The sequence below is a fragment of the Enhydra lutris genome, unplaced genomic scaffold, assembly GCF_002288905.1.
Source record: "Enhydra lutris kenyoni isolate GAN:26980312 unplaced genomic scaffold, ASM228890v2 scaffoldscaffold24, whole genome shotgun sequence".
Taxonomy (NCBI): Eukaryota; Metazoa; Chordata; class Mammalia; order Carnivora; family Mustelidae; genus Enhydra; species Enhydra lutris.
The window spans coordinates 2887985-2910435 of NW_019154108.1; the positions used below are offsets into that span (position 1 = coordinate 2887985).

The 22451-nt window shown below is 44.5% G+C and overlaps 1 protein-coding gene across 1 annotated transcript in view; it reads left to right on the forward strand.

Annotated features, from left to right (window-relative positions):
- The first annotated feature begins 21459 nt into the window (after positions 1-21459).
- Positions 21460-22451, forward strand: part of LOC111150628 (maestro heat like repeat family member 9) — a 158161-nt gene continuing 157169 nt past the window's right edge. The window contains exon 1 of the mRNA XM_022508117.1: positions 21460-21526. Within this exon, the coding sequence (XP_022363825.1) occupies positions 21460-21526 (67 nt within the window). The remainder of the gene's footprint in view (positions 21527-22451) is intronic.

The window sequence follows — 22451 nt, forward strand, 5'->3', positions numbered from 1 at the left end:
GTAAACTACTCCTTGGACCACCTGCCCAGATGCCATGGCCTTGTCTAACTGCTGTACAAGTTTCTAAACACTTCCTCTCCTCGGACCCTTTTCCTAACAGATTGGTAACAACCAGCTGTGGATTGATCAATAGACAAGACACGCCTCAAGGGGGGTTTTCCTAGACACGTAACGGGTGACCAACACAATGAAGAGTAAATGAATCCGTTTGGATGTGAGGTGCAGGACTGCAACGACTGGGTGGGGTGTCTTCTTGTTTGTAGGTGTTCCTGCTGTTGGCCACAACCTAGCCAAGAGCTATGGTAAATTTCTAACCATCATCCAGCCAAGAAGAAGGTGTGTGATGATCTCAATTTAAAATGCAATAAGGCACAGAAAAAGTCAGAAATAGCACACAGACTTTACGATGACTTGGACCAGTCTCACAATTTGCTAACAGGAGTCACCTGGTTCTCCTCCTGAACTTTCTACCCCTAAAATAGTAGAGCTCTGGGCAAATGGAAAGCAGACCTACAGTTTTGATAAAGACTTGAAATTTGAATACATTGCCCTGAGTCAGAGGAAAGGATCACTATCTCTGAATATGAACTTGTCTGAATTAAGATTAGAATTAGCCTAAGTCTTCAAAGCTATGGCAGGGAGCTCTCCCCACTGATCACATGTCATAGGAGAAAACAGAAACCTTATCGCTGGAGGCACTTAAACTTGAGCTAAGGAAAAAACACAAGGAGCACTTTTGTTGCTCAAAGGCTTGGAGTTTACATGCCCAAAGGAGCCCAAGGAGGTCAAGTGGCTTGGCGGAGGTCACAAACTAATCAGATGCAGAAGTGGGACCAGAGCGGGGCCTCGAGCGTCTAAGTCCAGGCCCCATACTTTTTCATGCAACTTGTCTTTCAGATCATTGACTTAGAATTCCAGTTTAAAAGTGTGAGTTTAAGTGTTATTTTTTTTTATTTCTGCCTTCACCCTTAAGTCACACTAAAAGCAATTAGAGAAAAATACCTTCCATCTTCTTATGGAAAAAAAAAAAATCCAGAACCCTAAGTTACAATTCTAAGCCCCAAATGCTGTTAAATTGGACCAAAATAAGGGAAGATGCTGAGAAATAAGACAAATGTCCACCACCTTTGTTTTGAGGAAGAGATTCTTCTAAAGAGCGGTTCTCGAACTTTAGTATGCATCAGAACCCATCAGAGAGTTTCTTAAGGTACAGACAACTTGAGTCCCACCCCCACAGTTTCTTACTCAACAGGCGACACTTGAGAATTTGCACTTCTAACAGGTTCATAGGTAATGCTGGTGTTATGCTGGTTAGGGACCATAATTTGGGAACCTGAAAATCCTCTTGAATTTTTTAATTAGGGCGAGGAACTCTAGGGGTTGGTACTGGTCCTTGGAAAATCAAGGATTGTCTCTTTAAATGCCCAGTTAAATATCACAAAATAACACAGGAGCATAGCTACCATCTACAATCTAGTCTCCTGACTGAGAGAGGGTGCTAAAGGTTTAAAAAAAAAAAAAGTGAATAGATGAAGAGAGATAGAACCCATGAGAACATGAGAATGCAATAATTCAGGGAATGGTATAAATGACATCCCTGGAAACTACATAATCCAACAGCATTTTGAACCTGAACTGAGATGGTCACTCAAGGAGAGAGAAGTAACATAGACCCCAAAATACAGATGACATCTCATGTTCACACTCCCCTCCTTCTTACCCTTCTCCAGCAAACTGTAGACTCATTGAAAATGACATTTATGCAGAAAGAAAATAGTATGGGAACAAGGCATAAAGAAAACAATGATTTTATTTTTTAAAAAAGGAAAGAAAGGAACCTAAAGAAAAGCACATTAAGTACATACATCATGAAATGAATTCCCCTTACATACACTGTGATCCTTTGAAAGTTAAAAAAAGAAAAAAAAAAAAGGTAACAAATGGGAGAAACAAGAATTCAAAGAAGAGAGGATAACCTATCAAAAGGAGTAAAAAGTAGACTGGTAGTATTCCGAAAAGAAGTAAAAGAGAAAAATAATATCATTTCAAAGATTTAGGTCATTTTGGACTGTGAAAATTTGTTTCAAAATTTGGGGCAGGCTTGAGGAGATTTCAATAAATTCAGTGGGAGAGGAAAGTGAAATAAGAACACATCTATAGAGGAGAAAACGGGGAAAAATGAATGAACAAAAAGTTGCAGATCTAAAAAAAAAAAAAAAAGTTGCAGATCTATGATAAATTCTTAGGAATAAATTTTCTCCCAGAAAGCAGAAGCTGAGATTAGGTCCGTATGCAGGCAACTGTCGGGGGGAATAGTCCCCACCAGGAGGAGAGGATTGGGGAAGAATAAAGGCGGAAGGAAAGCAAGCCAGTGTGGGTTTTCTCAAGTCGGGCACTGCTGTTGGACTCACGTGGAAGAGGGCAGCACTTAGGCACCATACTCTTCTGGTCAAGGTCACCTCCATGGACTGTTAACCCCATGCATTGATTGTGTACAGGTACCTAGAGAGTCCCCCAGGGGAATCCCAAGCCCTACGTCCGAGGCTAAAAAGGGTGGATTTGGGGCGCTATCTGAGGCAAGATTCTGCCAGATTACATCTTAACAAGTTATTTACTGCAGGAAAGACTGTAAAAGGCCGGTGGTCAGAAAGGATATAGGATGGGAGCAATTGTGCTGGACATGGAGGTCAAACTGTGTCTTAGGAGAAAGAAACAAAGGTATGAACTTGGAAAAAAATCTTAGTAAAGTTACTGAACTTGAAGGAGAAGGAATGAATGTCAAAACATCCAGGCCAGGAGCAAAAGAGACATTAAAGTCACTTAAAAGGGGGAAGAAATTACATGGGTTCAGCCCTGACATTGCAGCAGTCCATACCAGGAGACAGTGGAGTTATGTCTGTAAAACCCGCAGATAGCAAAAATGAACCTGAAGAATTTCACTGCTAATCAAAGATGTTCTAGGTATAAATGCAAGAGACACAGGTTTTCACACCTATAGGAACTCAGAGAAGGTAACTCCTGTTAGAGCATCTTGAAACATACTTGGGGACAAAAATCTAGCCAGCCAAGACCTCAGCAATGGAGACGCCATGATACAGGACTGGTAGAAATTAGAGACTTGATTTAAACACAGAACTCTGACATTGAAGTCAAATAATAGGATCCAAATGGCTAAAATTTTGACATTGTAAACATAACATAATTAGCAAACACCTCGGGTGAATTATTTTTCTCACATGCCATACCGGAGAATCATTACATTCTGTCTGGCATCAAATAGTACATTTTTCCAGTGTTCTATTCCAACTGACTAATGCTTCTCAGAGCACAGTGCCTCCATATTAGGGATATGTTGAATCATTAATAACTCCTGTGGAAAAATAATTATCTGAAGTTCATTGCTCTTCCAGTTTTACCATGATTTCTATATCTTCTGTTATAGTCCTATAAAAGTAAGTGAATTATATATCCATATAAGAGTAAATATAATGTGAGAGTCTGGGGTGTCCACACGTATGCACGCGCGCGTGCACACACACTCACACACACACACCCCACCAAGATTTCATGTGCATCTGTGAGACTATGACCCAGCTAGTTTGGCACAGTTTAACTCTCTGAGCAGAGCCTTCCCCACACTATCTCCTCCAGTAAAGATCCTACTTCCTCACTGACTCGTGTTGTCTGTGATCCGGAAGAATTTGGGGAGGATTTGCTATTCACTAATGGTTTATGTTTGCTTTGAACCGATCGCATTGGTTATTTGGGGGAAAATTGTTGGCCGTAGTTTGGAGGGAAAGGGAAGAATACAAAGAGCCATTTATCAAGAAGACAGCCCACGTCTGGGGTTGTGGTCCTGTGTTGATGTCTTTCTCAGAATCGGTGGCAGCGAATGTGGATCAGACACTCTTCAGTGGAGAACAGGAGTTTGAAACATTGGGAAATTCTGGGTCTTTTGTGTGTACAAATTTTAAGATGGTTTGTTCTATCTCTGTGAAAAATGCTGTTGGCATTTTGGTAGGTTTTGCATTGAATGTGTAGATTGCTTTGGGTAGCATAGACATTTTAACAATATTTGTTCTTCCCATCCGTGAGCATGGAATGTCTTTCTGTTTCTTTGTGTCCTCTCCCATTTCTTTCATCAGTGTTTTATAGTTCTCAGAGTATAGTTCTTTTACCTCTTTAGTTAGGTTTATTCCTAGGTATCTTACGATTTTTGGTGCAATTGTAAATGGGATGGTTTTCTTCATTTCTCTTTCTGCTGCTTCATAGTTAGTGTATTGAAGTACAATTGATTTCTGCACATTTGAGCTTGGAACGCTAGGGACAGAAGAAGAAAAAAGGAAAAAACTGCGCTGCATGCAGTGTTGTAAAGACTGAAAAAGGGGGTGAGTACTCAACACAGCCCAGAGCTCCCTACAGGACAGACGGTCTACAAGAAGAAAGACCATTTGGCTAGTCACTATGGCCCCGCATGTGTTCTGGTTTCCACAGGCACATGGATTGTGGTCATGAGGAGTTTTGCGAATGTTCTCTCAGCCCCCCCTCAGCGCCCTCTGCTTATCCTGGTGCTAACAGAGCTTTCTAATGACTTCAGCTCAGTCTGGAGTGTTGTGGAAATATTGGTTTAGAGTATAGACTATTGAGTAAAAAGCATTTTGAAGTAGAAAATGATTTCCATTAATATACAAATATGTACTTGTCTAAACCCTTGGATATATCTTCTTTATATTTCTGTAACTTTATCTATATCTAGAGTTCCCTTCTACAAACTATCTGAGTTGACGACAGAGAAGCCAAATATCGAACATTCATCTGGGGCTGGAACAATATCCAGTGAGACACGCACGTCAATAAATAATTAATACATAATATTAATTGCAAACCATCAGACAAAGTTCTCTGGGCATATCATTTTGTTTAATTCAGATTTTAGAACCATGGACTATTTCATATACACCACAAATAAATAAGTAACTAAATGAACTGAGGTGTGAGAGGTAAACTCAAAACATAATACAAGTACTAGCCAATGAACATAACTACATAAAATGAATAACCAAATAATCAGAGCACCCTGGAGAAGACAGCAAGCCTAAGCGACTTTGGGAGACGGTGTTTGATGCTGCACTGTGAGAGTTCAATCTCTCCCCAAATGTAGCACACGTTACTCTAGTTATAAACTTGTTTTGTACAGGAGTGTGCATTAGGAGTTTTGAAACTGTCTTTTGTGTTTTCTAGGATTGAGAAAGTAGAAAAATACACTGCAGATAATGAGAGCCAGACTTATCCCTGTCAGGCAAAGAGAAGAAAGAGAACAAAGAGAGGTGTAGATAAAGAAGCCTGTGGTGTTGAATTAGAATCAGAGGTACCGGTGCAAGCTTAGGGCCTTTTACAGGTCATAGATTATTAATAGGTGGATGGAGAGAAGTAGCAGACATGCACGGGTATACACATGTGTATACATATGTGCAGACATGTATTTGCTAGTTCTCTGCTCTCTCTAGAAGCAATGGCAGGAGAATGAGCATTACTAGCACCAGGTTTTGGTTTCTAAATACTACTGTCAAATAAAAGGAACCAGAGCTCCTTGGAAAAATGGATAATTCCAGGGCTGGGGCAAAGAAAATATAGAAATAGCCTAGAATATTCGGTGGTACCAGGAATTAAGGAACTACTCAAACATGACAGATGTATGCTGAAAAGTTATAGGAGCCAATCTGAAAGAACTCCAAAAGCTAAATAGAGACAATTTAAACAGAAAGGAGGAAGGAAGGAAAGAAAGAAAGAAGGAAGGAAGAGGAGGGAAGGAGGGAACTGAAGGATGGAAGGAGAGAGGGGAGGGAAGCAGAGAAAGAAGGGAAGAGAAGGAAAGGAAGGGAGGGAAGGGAAGGAAAGGAAAGGGAAAGGAAGGAGAAAGAAAGAGGGTAAAAGAGAAAGCAAGGAAGCAGGGTACCGAAATCACCATTTGTCAAGCACTACAATAATAACTGTTGCAGGCAAAAATGATCCTGAATATTAAAATCTGAAGACAAAAGAACAATGAGACACAGGAGATTTGCATTTTCTCAAAGTATCTCCCCACAAAAGACTTATTAATTTAGAAGAGAAAAACACTGAGTTAGTACAGAAACTTTGAAGTCACCACCTTAATCATGACATCAAAATTTGCATCAGCAATAGTAAGACATTTCAGCATAGTCTATCTCCTTTTTTTAAAAGATTTTATTTACTTATTTGACAGAGAGAGCACAAGTAGGGGGAGCAACAGACAGAGGGAGAGGGAGAAGCAGGTTCCTTGCAGAGCAGGGAGCCCAATGTGAGGCTTGATCCCAGGACCCGGAGATCATGACCTGAGCTGAAGTCATCTGCTTAACTGACTGAGCCACCCAGGCACTCCTAGCATAATCTATCTCCTGATATGATGCACTGAGAAGGAGGCAACATCCCTTTTGTGGAATCCTTGCCAAAAATGAGCATCCTGTAAAGAAGATGTGGTCCATGTACACAATGGAGTATGATGCCTCCATCAGAAAGGATGAATACCCAACTTTTGTAGCAACATGGACGGGACTGGAGGAGATTATGCTGAGTGAAATAAGTCAAGCAGAGAGAGTCAGTTATCATATGGTTTCACTTACTTGTGGAGCATAAGGAATAACACGGAGGATATGGGGAGATGGAGAGGAGAAGGGAGTTGGGGGAAATCGGAGGTGGAGATGAACCACGAGAGACTGTGGACTCTGAGAAACAATCTGAGGGTTTAGGAGGGGTGGGGGGTTGGGTGAGCCTGGTGGAGGGTATTAAGGAGGGCACGGATCGCATGGAGCACTGGGTGTGGTGCATAAACAGTGAATTTTAAAACACTGGAAAAAAAATTAAATTAAATTAAAATTTTTAAAAAATGAGCATCCTGACTTAATCATAGGAAAGCATCAGAGAAACCAAATGGAAGAACTCATTGAAAGTTTCAAGGTCATGAGATACAAAGAAAGACTGAGGAACAGTCCCAGACTGGATGAGGCTAAGGAGACGCGACAACTACACGGATCCTGGACCGAAAACGGGACGTTAGTGGGTGAAATCTGAAGAAACTTTCTCTGCGGCTTCGGGAGTAACACTGTTTCAGGGTCGTTTTTGTGGCTGTTGTTGCTGGTTTTTTGGTCCTTGTTTTGATCATTGTACTGTGGTTATATAAATGTAACATTTGGGAAAACTGTGTCAAGGGTAGACCACTTGTACTATTTTGCAAATTTTTCATGAATCTAAAATAAGTTCGAAATGACAAGTTAAAAAAATAATACTAATCCAAAGAATAACCGGCCCAAGCAGAAGTGTCTGAACACAGAGAAGTGGGCGGTGCGACTCCAGTTTCAGGGGGCAAACGTGAAGCTCCGCCGATACTTAAACTTCCACAAACCTTCACGAATCAGTACCTCGTCCGAATGCGGGAGCACGCGCTCTAGGCGAGCCACCCTACGACGGAATAACTTTTCCTACAGCTTCTTCTCCTTATGTAGCTTTACATCCTTCTGCGCCCGCCGTTTCTGGTTGGCATGTCCAGTGTTGCCTTTGCCTCTGTGACAGTGTCTCTCCCTTCCTGTCCACACTGGCTGCCATAGGAGCTCCTTACCGTGTTCACTGGTGCTCACAATGACAGCTTCATTCCTTTGACTTAAGACTATGTATTCTTATTTAAACAAAAGTAAATCTCCCTGGATATGATGAAAACAGAACAAAACAAAACAGTGTGCCCTAATGATAATTTATATCTCATCACAAAGGAATTTATTGAATAAAAATCATCATTTTTTTAAAAAGGGGGTGGCAGAAAGAGCCTTAGGGTGTTATGTGCCTGAAGTGAAGGATGGATAATGAAGGAGGAGAAAGGAGAATCAGGGCCCTTCAAAGAGAATATTTTCTTTTAAAATAGTAGTTCTCAAACTGGGTCTCAACGGAGTATTGGGCAAAAGTGTTCAGCTCCTAAAGCAGTGGCTCTGTTCTCATAGTTCAGTGGGAAAATAAAAGAGTGAATAGAATGTGTTCTTGTTTTAGTTGCCCTGAGGTTTTGCTCACTTGGAAAAACAGAAAGAACTTGTCAACAACCAGAGGTGCTGAGCAGAACACCTTGCTTGTCCATGCATAGTGTACCGGGGCTATAACTGCACGTTGCTTTACATATAACAGCGACATCTTTCCTGCTAGTAGAGAATTTGATAGAATGAAGTAGATCCATGTTTTGTGATACTTTCTTTACATAGAGCATCATGGCTTCTGGGTATTTCCCTGAACAAGTGGGGGACTGTTACCGTCCTTGGGAATGTAACAGATAGCTTGCTGTGAGTTGGAATCACATTCCCCTATTCTACCCTCAAAGAGGTGTTGCTAAGTCCTTACCCAAGAATATTGCCAAACAAAACCCAGGGACACCTTGGTGTCTCCTTATGCTAATGCAGACTTGCACCCAGGACTTTTCCACTAGCAGTAAGTTTGTGTCACCTAATAGCTTGTGGCTGCACCAAAGCTTCATGTGACCACTGTCATTCGCTATCCTGCTTTATGGGTGTCTAATATAGAAACCAGCCTTTGCCTGCCGCCAGCTCTCTCCCTCCTTTTTTCACTTGGGAAATTATTTACTTCTAACAATGTCTCTAAGTCTGAATTTACTGCTGTGAGCTGGGTATTTAATAAAGATCTCTTTTGTTCTTGCCTTTGCTGAATCGAGGGCGTTCTAATTCTGAATGTGTACGCATTCTGAATAATTGCAACTATAAAAGCATAAATTTTTCCCATAAAAATTCAAAATTCTTAAGCTTAATGGGTGTTGAACTTGACACATTCTTGGTCTGCTACTTAAGCATAAGGCTAGACTCATGGATTGGCCCCATTCTGAGACATCCACATACAGCAAAGAACACGGAGGCTTGGGTCTTTGCAGTGTAAGAGCTGGGAGGTAAGTGCACAATCAGGGAAGAGGGGAACACATCCCCACTTTGGCCTTGATGATTCCCCAGGACCCCAGAAAACCGCTCATGGTTCAGAGGACCTGAGTTATACACGGCACTGTGGCCTCAGCCCACAGAGAGGCAAGGGGGTGTGGTACAATGGCAGATACACTTCCCCAGGAGGCCAAAGTTCTGGCCCCACAACTGGTACAACTGGCTGTGAGACCTTTGACAAAGCTCCCAATCCATCGGACCTCACTTTCTTTACTCGAACAATAAGGAATTTGAGCTCGGTGACTGCAAGTGTCTCCCTTCCTCTCCTAAAATTCTGAAATACTACCCTGGTATTTTTGACTGGATGCCTTTCATTGCTTATAGAAACCTAATTCCATGAGAACTAAAAATAGAGTTCATTGCCAATTAATTAAGTTGTAGTGAGATATTTAGAGAGAAGATAAAATGAACTTTTTCTCATAGGAAATTCTCATATACCATTTGAAATACACGCCACAGAAAGAATGTAGAAATTGGCCACAGAACACCGAGTCTCTTTTCAGCCATCACTTACATGTTTTTAAGAGAAATGCAGTAGGATGAAGACAGTTTTTGTGTTGCAAACAGGTCCAGCCTCCAGGTGGCCTGTAGGTTTGCCCTCCTGTAGGTATTTCTCCTCTAAGTCGAAATCAGTGCCCAAACCCCACTGCATATTATTTTTTTATTTGGGCACAGGCATTGATTTCAAAAGACCTTGGCCAAATACATACAATTTACTCTCACATATGAATGGTATAAAAATATACTGAATTGTATCTTTTTAATTTGAAATGCTATCCTCGTGTCCATTAACAAGGCAATTAATAAAGATCATACCTACCTACCCAATGAAATGCAACTCGACAATAAAAAGGAAGAAACTACTGTAACACCATGAATGAATCTTTAAAACGTGCGGAGCAAAGAAGACAGACTCAGAAGAATATGGATTCTACCACTCAATTTATAAGAAACTCTAAAAAGAGAAGTCTAATCCTGCAGAAAAATCAACATAGTGGTTGCCTGGGGTTGGGCTGGCAGGAGATAGCTGGTAAGGAGCAAGAAGGAATTCTCTGGGGTGATAGAAATGTTCTAGATCTTGGCAGTGTTGGCTACACAGGTGTATGCATTTATACAAACTTATGGAGCTATATATATAAGATCTATGAATTTCACTTATATAAATTATAACTCATTAAAGTTCATAATTTTTTAACATGCTATCTCAACAGTCTAGATAACCTATCAGTGAGAGTATAACTTGGGACCAATGTTTGGAGAAGTATTCTCATACGAGTATAAAGAACCTAGAAATACTCATACTTTTGACTGAATAATTCCAATTGTAAAAGTTCATCCTAAAACAAGAGTTGATGGACAAATATTTTTCTATAATTGTGGTCACAACAATACTATATTTCCCCCAATATTTTATTAAAAAAATGTTAAACATATGAAAAAGTAAAAAAAAAATGTTTACAGTGAGTACATCCACACTTATCACTTTGATCCACCACTAACATTTTACCTTTTTGCTTTCTCATGCATCTATCCAGGCATCCTTCGAATTTACAAATTAATTTGTGGAAATTTGACTTTTTTTTTTTTTTTTTTTTTTTTTACAATGTTGAGTCCTACCATCCAGGGCTGGAAGAAAATATATCAAGACACAAACAGATTTTTTTTTTCCTGTGTAATGAGATTCCACAAGTTTATAAATCTTCTTATGTGTGACCCAAATATTTTAAGTGTATTCATGGAAGTAGAGTTGAATTTACCCAGAAGCAGATCAAGTAATCATCTCTGTGTTATAATATAGAGATAAGGAACACACCTTCTGCTTTAAGACACCCTCTCTAATCTGCCCTGGTTCCTCAAAGTTCCACCATCTGGTAGTCATTCTTTTGAGTAAATGCATTGAATCTAGAGTTAAAAATATGACCACTTTTTGGAGAATGAACACATCAAGCCACTATTGTTGTCTGCACATGTATACATTCAAATGAGCCCCTACTGAGGCAGAAGTTCATGAGTTGTGCTGGCGAGCTTTGAACTGTGCTGACACAGGAAAGCAGGCGAAGCCTGGTGCTGGTGATCCTGAGGGTACCCTGGGCAGCAGGAGTAAACCTGCCATGTGCAATAGGAAGATAGGGCATCTGAGTGCACATACCGGCTAGGGATATTGTAATGTGGTGTCATCCCTAATTCTGGAAAGGCCAGCTGCAAGGGTGAGAACATAGTCCCTGGACTTGTAGCAAAAAAAAGTTTGTAGATAGTCAGATAAAGCTTTGATTTCCTTTGTAATTATAAAAATTCTGGAATCCCTCAACAGGCTAAATTATGGTTTGTGTTAGGTATCTGGAGGTTCCCCGAGGCTGTAGTTCATCTGGCTCTACATTGTGTCGTTTTGATTTTCTACTGAAGGCCTGTGGAGACTTGGAATGGGCGTCCTCAGGGGGCTAAGAGAGACCTTTTGCCAATCCAATCAACTCTATCTCTGGCTTAGTTATCTTGTTTTCAAAATCATAGGCACTGTTGTTCCAAAATTAATATTTTTGAATATTTGACAGATCCCGGAGGGAGCGCACAGGGCCTCCCCACCTTTGTTTCCCTGCAAAACAAGTCAAGATGAAGTCTTTGCTGATGAAACTCTTGGCTTCCTCTTCCTCAGTGTGCTTCCTCCCTCTTGGAAATCCCAAAATAGTCACGGAGGCTGGCCTCCAAGGCTGGAGTTGACCTGGTGTGTGTGGCTGTCTTCCAAAAGGAATTTTTATGGAAATATGACTTTGTTTTTTTCTCATCAGAGCCTTTTCTTTTGTTATTAGAGCCCATGCAAGGCTGTGTTCTTCCCCACTTTACCATTCTTTCACAATCCCAAATTATTTCTTTTCTTATCCCATCAAGAAGACAAGCTTCCTTCCCTGGCCCCACAGTCCTTTCTGAGAGGCTAGAAGTAGAGAAGCAGGCACCTTGATCATGAACATGTAAAGGCATTTGGGGTAATGAAACCCTGAAAAGAATTATCCATCCATCCAGTAATTAATTCCCCCTTTGCTTCAGTGGGAACTTGGCTACAGTTTACTTTTCACACATACACAAAATTCCTGCAGTCGAAAAAGGCTGGAGAGTAGCAAGGAGTTCCCACTGTCGGTGCCTTAATAGTTCCGCCAAGTAAGACTTCAGTTCACTTTCCCATCAGAATGCTGGGACCGTGTTAACCAAGAATAAGTGTTGACTACTTCCCACTGACATTGTCTGGGGGTTTTTGGCTGCGTGCCCCATTAGACTGTGAGCTCCTTGAGAGCCAGCACTGTGCTTTATGGTCCCAGTTCTTAATACAAAGTCTGATACATGGGAAGAGTTCAACCGATGTTGAACGAATAGGTAAATTCAATTTATAGTCCAAAGACCAAAGACGTGGCCCTTCTTCGTGTCTTACTAGTTCACTATTACAGGGAAAGCCACTTAGCCTTTCTGAACTTGTTTTTTTACATGAAAAAAAAAAATGGAAATAGTATTATACATGCCTGCAGGAGTTATTTGAGGGACAAATGTGGCAATGATGTGTTAACTATAAAGAAGGCCAGGGGACAGGCTCTTCTTTCCTCCTCCCTGACTGTCACCCCAAGAACGTGAGGACTCAAGACAAACAGAGTGTTCTAGTGCTGACCCCTGGGTGTGCCAGTTGTGTGAGCTTAGGCGTGCTATCTCTTTGAACCTCTATTCCTTCTCTGTGAATTGAGGAGACTGTGTTGGGTAGACACAAGGCCTGATACACTGCTTGGCCCATTACAAGCTCTTAGCAGGTGGTCACGGTGGGGAGTCAAAGTAATCTTGTGACAGACGGAACTGCGCGGGCAGGCGGACGGGTCGGTCGGTCAGACAGGTCAAAGCTGTGCTCTGCCACTGAAATGGCCGGGTCATCGCGGGCAAGTCACTTATATTCTTGAACCTCAGTCTCTTCAGCTATGGAACAGGCATGATATTAAACCACTTGCATGGGATTGTTGTGACGACTGCATGGAACAATGGGCATGAGGTGCTGAGCCCATGGTAGGCAGGGGAGCTTCCTGTTTCACTTTCCTTCTCCCCAGATCAACAGGCTGCCATCTTCCCAGCATTGACTTTTCCTGGCACAATGCTTGGACCCCAAACACAGGACAAGAGAAAGAAAGCCCGAGCTCCACCCCCCAGGAGATAGGCAGAGCCTAGGCTTGGTTTCTGGAAGTGCCTTCTTTACTATCCGTAAGTCCCTATCTCTGTTTCACCTGAGGCCAGTTACACTGTTCCCCTCTGAACCAAATCCCAACATCTGAAATTTTTAATGGTTCTACAGTCTGACACACTGTAATTGCCCTGCAGAGTCCAATTTCCTTGCAGCTATAAAAGGCAATAATCCCTTCCAGATCCTTGTCAGATCTTTCCAGGGCAGTGGCCCGGGTGCATGGGCAGGTGGCCAGGGTTGGATTTCTGGAGATGGGTCCAGGAGCTGCCCTGGGAGCCAGGTCTGTTCTCTCTGCCTGGGCATCTTACTCTGTGCCTGGGAAGCCTGTGCTCACTGATTTTAGTTTTTGTTACCCATTCCTATATACCTCAAGTGCACTTAAATGCAGCAATTGCCCAAATTGTCTGACCTAGCTCACTTCCGGCAGGTTGACCTGGGAGCTAGTCATTGAAGCCGTACCACTTCACTTACATTCTGACATTCTGCCTAACTCTTAATTCTGCCATTGGTTGCTTAAGAAACAAATCACTGGGATTTTTATCTAATTGGCTCTAGAATGTAAAATTATGGAAATTCACAAGCAGAGAAGAGCCAAAATTCTGATTTTGATAGCTTTGTGTTAGTTTGGGGAAGGCTGTGTATGTCCATAAGTAATACTGTTTAAGAACAGCCCAGTTCCCACAACTGCGACTTACTGGATGCACAGTGCACGTACTGCATAGTTTGAATGAGGCCATATTGAAGTGGCTGCCAGGTAGAGCACCCCCAAAATTCTCCCATGTGCCCTACACCTTAAAAGCGGATTTCAGAAAGTCTGATAATTATACTCTTAGGCTAACACCAATCATTCAGCTGGAAAGGGGACAGTGGAAACAAGACAATTAAACCCGAGTATTAAGAGGGCCCATGACAATTTCGAGGGCACTGGACCTGGCTCATCAACTTTTAATAGAAATTTTCATCTTTAGCACAAGTGCTGAGCTGCCACAGCCACGCCGGCCTGTCGCGTCACACTGTAGACCTCGTCGTCATCCGTAACGGCAGTCCGCTCTAGTCGGAACAGGGCAGGAAGGCCAGCCCCGGGGACAGGCTGAGTAGCAGTAGCGGGGAAGTGTCTGCCTCACCCGGGAGCGACAACTTGAGGAGGGTTGTGGATGGCTGTGAGACGGCCCTGCCTGGCGGGGCCGCCCAGAGCCCAGTGCACCCCAACAAGAGCCTGAAGTCCAGCAGCCTGCCCCGGGCTTTCCAGAAGGCCAGCAGACAGGAGGACCTGGGCAGCCTGTTCTACCACTGCGCCGCGGAGACCAACGGGCTGGGCGTGCCGCCGTGCAAGGTCGCCCAAGCATGGTGTCCTGGCTTGGCCCAAAGGGACACCCCCTCTGCCGCCGGTCCGCAAGTCCAGCCTGGACCAGAAGAACCGGGCCAGCCCGCAGCACAGCGCCTGCAGCAGCGGCACCAGCAGCCCCTGGCACCCCCCGGTGCCCTTCCTGGCTCCCTTTGCGGACGAGGCCGGCGGCAAGGTGAAGGAGGCCAGCAGCAGCAGCAGGCTCTTCAGTGCCAAGCTGGAGCAGCTGGCCGGCAGGACCAACTCCCTGGGCCGGGCCACGGTCAGCCACTACGAGTGCCTGTCGCTGGAGAGGGCGGAGAGCCTGTGCGCGGGCAGCTGGCGGTCGCACGCGGGCAAGGACAGCACAGTGCCCCGCACAGGCAGGAGCCCAGGCCGCGCTGCCGCTGGGGCCTCGCCCGCCGCGCCGGGTCCCGCACCGCCCCCCGCTGCTTCCTCGGCCTCCGCCGCCGGTGCCGCGTCGCCCAAGGCCGGCCCGTGCACGATCTCGGCGGTGAGCAAGCTCCTGCTGGCCAGCCCCAAGGCACGCAGCCTGGCCACCGCCACCACCAAGACGCTCAGCTTCTCCACCAAGTCGCTGCCGCAGTCGGTGGGCCGGAGCCCGGGCCTGGAGGCCAGCGCCAAGCCCACTTCCCGGCCCACGCGGTCCCTGAGCCGCAGCCGGGGCGCCGGGCCCCCTGCAAGCCCCCGCCGCGCGCCGTTAACGGGCGCATCTCCGAGCTGCTGCAGGGCGGCGCGGGCGCGCGGGGCGCCGAGGGGCGCGCGGGGGCGCCGGGCGAGGAGCGGCCCGCCGCGGCCCCGCTGCCCTCGCCCTACAGCAAGGCCACGCCGCCCCGCCGGCCGCCCCGCCGCAGCAGCGGCCACGGCAGCGACGACAGCAGCGTGCTGAGCGGGGAGCTGCCGCCCGCCATGGGCAAGACCGCCCTGTTCTACCACGGCGGCTACGAGAGCGTGCTGCGCGACCGCGAGGCCACCGCGGCGCCTCGTCGGCGCAGGACTCCACGAGCGGCAGCAGCAGCTCCGTGGCGGCCGCTGCCGCAAACGCCCAGGCTCTGACCCACACGAAGTCCCCGTTCTTTCGTAGCAGCACCCGAGGCAGCCGTCCTTTAGCGTCCCTGTGCCTTCGGTTTATTGATGCCGGGAACGTCTTTCGGACTCCGCTTAAATTCTGTGCTCAGGGGCTACAATGAGTCCCTTCCAGACGCTCGCCAGCCTCATCCTTGCCTCTCACTTCATTGCACTTGCTTGATAAACCTCCCCCGCAGCTACACGCAGCCGTCTGCCTCCTTTCCACCACAACCATGCAGCTACGTCTGACTAGAGAAAGACGCAACCCGCTGACTTGTCACCTTCAAAGTCACCGCCACCAACTCAAGGGGATCCCTAATGCTGTGCAGTAGGCGTATTTTATTTCTCTACTCCATTCTCCTTCCCGGTCTCCCAAATACCTGTCCACACTCTCCTTTTTCTCCTCCTGCCACTGCGCTAAAACCATGTCGAGGTTCAGACGACCTCCAGCTGCTGACCCCAAGGATTATGTCTCAGCTCGGATCTTCCTGATTTAGCAGCAGCGTCTGACGTGCATCCTCATGCTTCTGCACTTGCGTCTGCCTTCACAGGTATCCTTCTCTGTGTCATCCTCATCTCCCCGTCCTCTGAATGTTGGAGCGCCCGGCCCTCAGTTATTGGCTCAACTCTCTCCCCAAGTGAGCTCATCCTTTCTCCAGGCTTCAAATGCCATTTATATAATGATGACACCCAAAATAGTGCCCCTCAGCTGCCAACCCTGGCCCCAGGTTTCATCGTGGCCTGTTCAGGTGATTTCAGTAACCTTATAACCCCTCTCCTTGCTTCTGCCATTGTGTCTCCTTAGGCTAAGTTCTCACGTAGTCAGAATTATCCTGTTAAATGTAAGTCAGATGATGGCAGTCCTGTGTTCAAAAACCTTCTAACACTTTCCCATATCGTCCAATGTAAGGTCCAAAGTCCATGCAGTGACCTATATGTCCAGTCTTCCTGCTCACCGCACCCCACACCCCACACCCACATTAAATCTCTGATCTTACCTACCACATTTCTTAGGTGGAGACTTTTGTCTGTTTTGTTCATTACCATATCCTAAGTGTTTTGCACATAAACCATAATCAACTGATACTTGTTGAACACATTAGTCAATGAGTCAGTGCTCATACCTAGCAGGCTGGGTAAAATGCAGGTTTTGGGATCTTTGGGGACACGGTGATGGGTGGCAGGATGGGCAGTGCGAGCGGGCTTCTTCTTTCCATCTCCACCCTCCCGCCTACTTTCAAACACAAAGCTAGTCAAGAAATCTGAGGGTTTTACAGATCTGAGGTAGTTATCCCCGTCCCTTTTGAAGGTCAAACTCACTTCCAATCTTCTCTGTTCACAGGGCAGGTTGGGAAGGGTCATTTCCTAGCCTGAAGGAGAGGAGAAATGCTAGCCCTCTCTAAAGACACTGTTTATAAAGAGTGGGCTTGGTGCACGTATGGAGGGGTCCACCTGTCTCTCTGCACCCCGGTTCTCATTCGCCCATAGTAGAAAAACAGATAAAAAGATGACTTTCTTTTTTTCTGTCAGTGCCTACATTTTGAATGTAAATTATGGAGAAGTAAAGCTTTATTCATAAACTTAAGATCTGTAGACATTTCAGCACCAGGGTTTTCAAGAAATGTGGAGAGAGACCAGTCTGTTGTCCACTGTTGTCCTTGGCTTGCTCGGCTTCCTGTCTACACCTAGGCTTTTCTTCTGCTCTGTCTCCTGCTTCCAGTTCCAGCTGTCTATTGGGTGGTGGTATTACAACTGAATAATGATAATACTCGCTAATATTTATGAAGCACTGACTATGTGACATGAATGGTGCACAGCACTATATCATCTAATTTAATCTTACCCATGAGGTGGACACTATTTTTACACCTATTTTACAAGAGGAATGGAGACTTTGAAGAATCAAGTAATGTGTCCAACTCAGGCACCCAATAAATGAGTCATTAACACAGTGACCAGACGTGCCACCATCGAGGCTGCCCCTGCCCTTCCTACTGCTGGTTAAGAAAAAATAAAAAAGGAGAGAGTGCCAGGGCCAGAATAGTAGTGCTGGGAAAACAGGTTTTGCTTCAAATGATTAGAAACTCATGGGACAGATTTTGAAACCTGTTACAAGTGTCATTTGTGATGGCAACAGTCTACACAGAATGGAATCCCATGCCACTTGAGTTTGTGTCCATGTAGGAATAAATGAAAGCAGCCAATCCAGATCTCTGCCAACAAGGCACTGGTGAAATACCGTTGTGTTCACTTCAGCATCAAGGAAAGGAAAGGCTGAAATGCTATTCCTGAAAATTGAGTCAGCATAAAAGAAACAAATTGCCCTCCAGCTACCAGACACTCAGCCTGATACTGATGCCCCCACAACACTGATGACTTTTTGCCCTCTCCAGTTCTCTTTTGAAAGCACCATTGTGCCATCCATCACTCCACCCCAGTAACTCCTGGCTTTCATGACAAACGTGTCTCCTGTAATTGCCAAGTTGTGACAGGTTACAGTTTATATATGCTAAGGACAGAATAATAAATACCAAGAAAGAAGGAAAGAATCTCTGTTGCAAATAGCTCTAAGATACAAGGGAAACTGGTATGAAGAGTACATATGGCACCCCTGGAGTAAGAAATACAGGAATGGTAGAAAGAAAGACCTCTACCTTTTCTGTCCTTTCCCACACGACACCAATGTCACTGCAAAACTGTAATCAGACTTTGATTGTGGTGAGCAAAGGCACACTAGAAACTACTTGATCAAACTATGAGAGAGAGGTAGAATTACCTTTCCCATGACTTTCTCCTGCATTCAGTTGTGAATTCTTTGAGGCACGGTTTGTTGAGTTACTTATTCCCTGTGCTGTGAGCTGTGAGCTTAGTTTCCTCATCTATGAAATGGGATTAATGATATCTCAGAAGGTGGTTGTAAGAGACTCCTTACAGCTTCATACAACCTCATGAGGTGATAGTATTTCTAAATTATGTATCCCAGGGACGCCTGGGTGGCTCAGTGGGTTAAGCCGCTGCCTTCGGCTCAGGTCATGATCTCAGGATCCTGGGATCGAGTCCCGCATCGGGCTCTCTGCTCAGCAGGGAGCCTGCGTCCCCCTCTCTCTCTCTGCCTGCCTCTGTCTGCTGTGATCTCTCTCTGTCAAATAAATAAATAAATAAACAAATTATGTATCCCAGTGCTTGGCACACTGTAAGACGCAATGATGATGGCAATGGTGATAAAGAAGACAATAATGATGTAGTTAAGAGAAAGATGGAGAAAAATCATTTCTAGGCAACTCTTTTACTTCAAATTCTCTTGAAATACATGGTATAGAGAAGTGAGGAGCTCTTGATGGGGAATCATGAGCCCCCCACCATCAACCCTTTAATTACCCTTAGCCAATGACTTACATTCTTCAGATTTCCATTTTCTAACATGAAAATGTTGGTTTAAAATACCCCATGATCACGTTTAGCTCTAAATGTCTCTAATACTTTGTTCGCAATAAATGCCAAATTTCCCCTTGAACCTGGCCCTATTGAACCAGTAACTATTGCTTGCATTCATGAGTAGCAGATTTATACTAGACTGTCTCTGTAATATGGACCTATTTATGAATTTCACATTAAAAAAGAATGTAACAAGAGAACATAAGCTTATGCTAGTTTCCTAACATGGTTTGGATTGAAAAAGCACTATTCTGGCTAAAACTCTCAAATGACACTCAACTTTCTACTAAGCACCAAGTGTTTGGGGAGAACCAGTGAAAATACCTATCATACATATCACCAATATAGTGATGCCTATTTCTTGATGTTATGTTTTCATCTGGCCTCTGAGAGAGACCACTGTACTCTAGGATCCATGCAAAAAAAGAATCTGTCACCAATGGTTTTAAAATGTGATGGGTGTGAGAATTGCAACAAACAAAAAAAGTGGTTGAGCAATAACTTACACATAAAAAAAATTCTATAGTAACTTTTGAGACTTCATCAAGATCAAAAGCTTCTGCACAGCAAAGGAAACAGTCAACAAAACAAAGAGGCAACCCACGGAATGGGAGAAGATATTTGCAAATGACACTACAAAGGGCTAATATCTAAGATCTATAAAGAACTCCTCAAACTCAACACACACAAAACAGATAATCATGTCAAAAAATGGGCAGAAGACATGAACAGACACTTCTCCAAAGAAGACATACAAATGGCTAACAGACACACGAAAAAATGTTCATCATCACTAGCCATCAGGGAGATTCAAATCAAAACCACATTGAGATACCACCTTACACCAGTTAGAACGGCCAAAATTAACAAGACAGTAAACAACAAGTGTTGGAGAGAATGTGAAGAAAGGGGAACCCTCTTATGCTGTTGGTGGGAATGCAAGTTGGTGCAGCCACTTTGGAAAACAGTGTGGAGATTCCTCAAGAAATTAAAAATAGAGCTACCCTATGACCCTGCAATTGCACAACTGGGTATTTACCCCAAAGATACAGATGTAAAGAAAAGAAGGGCCATCTGTGCTCCAGTGTTCATAGCAGCAATGGCCATGGTTGCCAAACTGTGGAAAGAACCAAGATGCCCTTCAACGGACGAATGGATAAAGAAGATGTGGTCCATATACACTATGGAGTATGATGCCTCCATCAGAAAGGATGAATACCCAAGTTTTATATCAACATGTTTGGGACTGGAGGAGATTATGCTGAGTGAAATAAGTCAAGCAGAGAGAGTCAATTATCATATGGTTTCACTTATTTGTGGAGCATAAGGAATAACATGGAGGATATGGGGAGCTGGAGAGGAGAAGGGAGTTGGGGGAAATTGGAGGGGGAGATGAATCATGAAAGACTGTGGACCCTGAGGAACAAACTGAGGGTTTTGGAGGGGAGGGAGGTGGGGGGTTGGATGAGCCTGGTGGTGGGTATTAAGGAGGGCACGTATTGCCTGGAGCACTGGGTGTGGTGCATAAACAATGAATACTGGAACACTGAAAATAAAATAAAATAAAATAAAATGGAAAAAAAAATGCTAAAGATGACGTGTTTCTAAATATCCATGTTTCTATTTACCATACTTTCTCTCCCATATAGTTTTCATAAGTCAGATAAACAACTGTTTGTTTAGTTTCCACCATGTGCAAAACTCTCTGCACAGTGCTATAGGGGAGACAGAGGAGAAGCAAAGGTACTCTTTTCGAGGAGCCAGTGTTGACTAGGAACCATGGGCTAACACACGGCTAATAAGAGCATTGGAGAGAAAAGGCGCAGCTTGCTCCAAAAACATCGAATGAAGCAGCGCACGTGTCCAGAGGCGAAAGACCTTCCACCCATTGGGAAATATCAGGGAGCACTTCGTGAGACATTCAGTCAAGTCTAAATGGGAGAGAAGGAGTCTCGGAATGGGATCGGGGAAAAACTGTTTCATATTGTGGGAAGCTGGATTGAGAGACTGTGGAAGTCCTGGGAAATGGAGTTACAATACCTAGTTTAGGCCACTTGCAACCTGGAAAGCCTGGCCAAGGAGCTTGAACTTGACTTTGAAGTAACAAGAAACCATCAGAAATGTTTGAGCTGAAGGGTTACAGTATTGTACTCGGGCTTTCTTAAAAAGAGAAATGTCAGGAGAGAGAAAACCAGAAGCAGGACACAGAGGCCAGTTGGGAGGCTGTCTCGGCAGACTCGTTATGGGAAAGTAACAGTACCAAAGTAGGCTGGAATCGGAGGGCGTGGACCCGGGGACGGGCACCTGAGAGGCTTCGGAGGTTTGCCTGCTCACCACAGGGGCAGCCTGAGTGGCATGAGGGGGCCGGGGTGACGTGGTGGGTGACCGTGTTGTGACTCAAGTGGAACATGATGAGGTCCGAGCAGGAGAGTCCCGGGAAACCCGAAATGAAGCGACCGGAAGACAGTTCAGAAGGTATAAAGCTTGTTCTTGGACGAAGACGGCGCTGGAAAAAGATCTGCTTGTTGTTGGAATCGTGTTCTGTGGAGACCCAGAGCCTGAATGGAATTGTCAAGGGAGAGATCACAGAGGGAAAGAGCAGCACCTCTATTTAGGGAGGAGGAGGAGAACACCACAGAGGTAAAAAGGGGAGCACAAAGGCAAAGAGCCCCAGAGAGAGAAGAGTGCACAGTGGGGCGGACTGGTTCAAAGGGTTGAGGATTGGTTCTTTCTTTTCTTTTCTTTTCAAGATTTTATTTATTTATTTGACACAGAGAGAGACAGAGATCACAAGCAGGCAGAGAGGCAGGCAGAGGTGTGTGGGGGGGGAGCAGGCTTCCCGCTGAGCAGACAGCCGGATCTGGGACTCGATCCCAGGACCCCTAGACCATGACCTGAGCTGAAGGCAGAGGCTTAACCCACTGAGCCACCCAGGTGCCCCGAGGATTGGTTATTTTCTGTGGCTTTCGTGGGAGAATTTTCTTTAAACACAACATGGAAGACTTCAGTTTAGTCAGAAGGATTCCTGTATCCAGCTGCTCTCATTTGCTTTTTTCCCCCAATATTCTATTATGAAAATGTTCAGATATACAGAGAAATTCAAAGTATTTTACCACGACCACCCATATACCCAACCCTGGGTTCTACCACGAGCTTTTCACCACGGTTGTTCTATTACGTATCTATTTATCCATTCATACTTCATCAATCTCCCTTTAAACAAATGCAGTCAACTAAGTAAGCTGTACCTAGTTCTGGGTAGTTCCAAAGTTACTGCTTCTAAGCACACTGTACCCCTCACTATACCAGTATGTGCTTACGGTTTTATTTTCTTCTATGGGAGAATTTACATACCAATGAAATGAAAAAAATCTTATGTGAACATTTGCTGAGTTTTAAG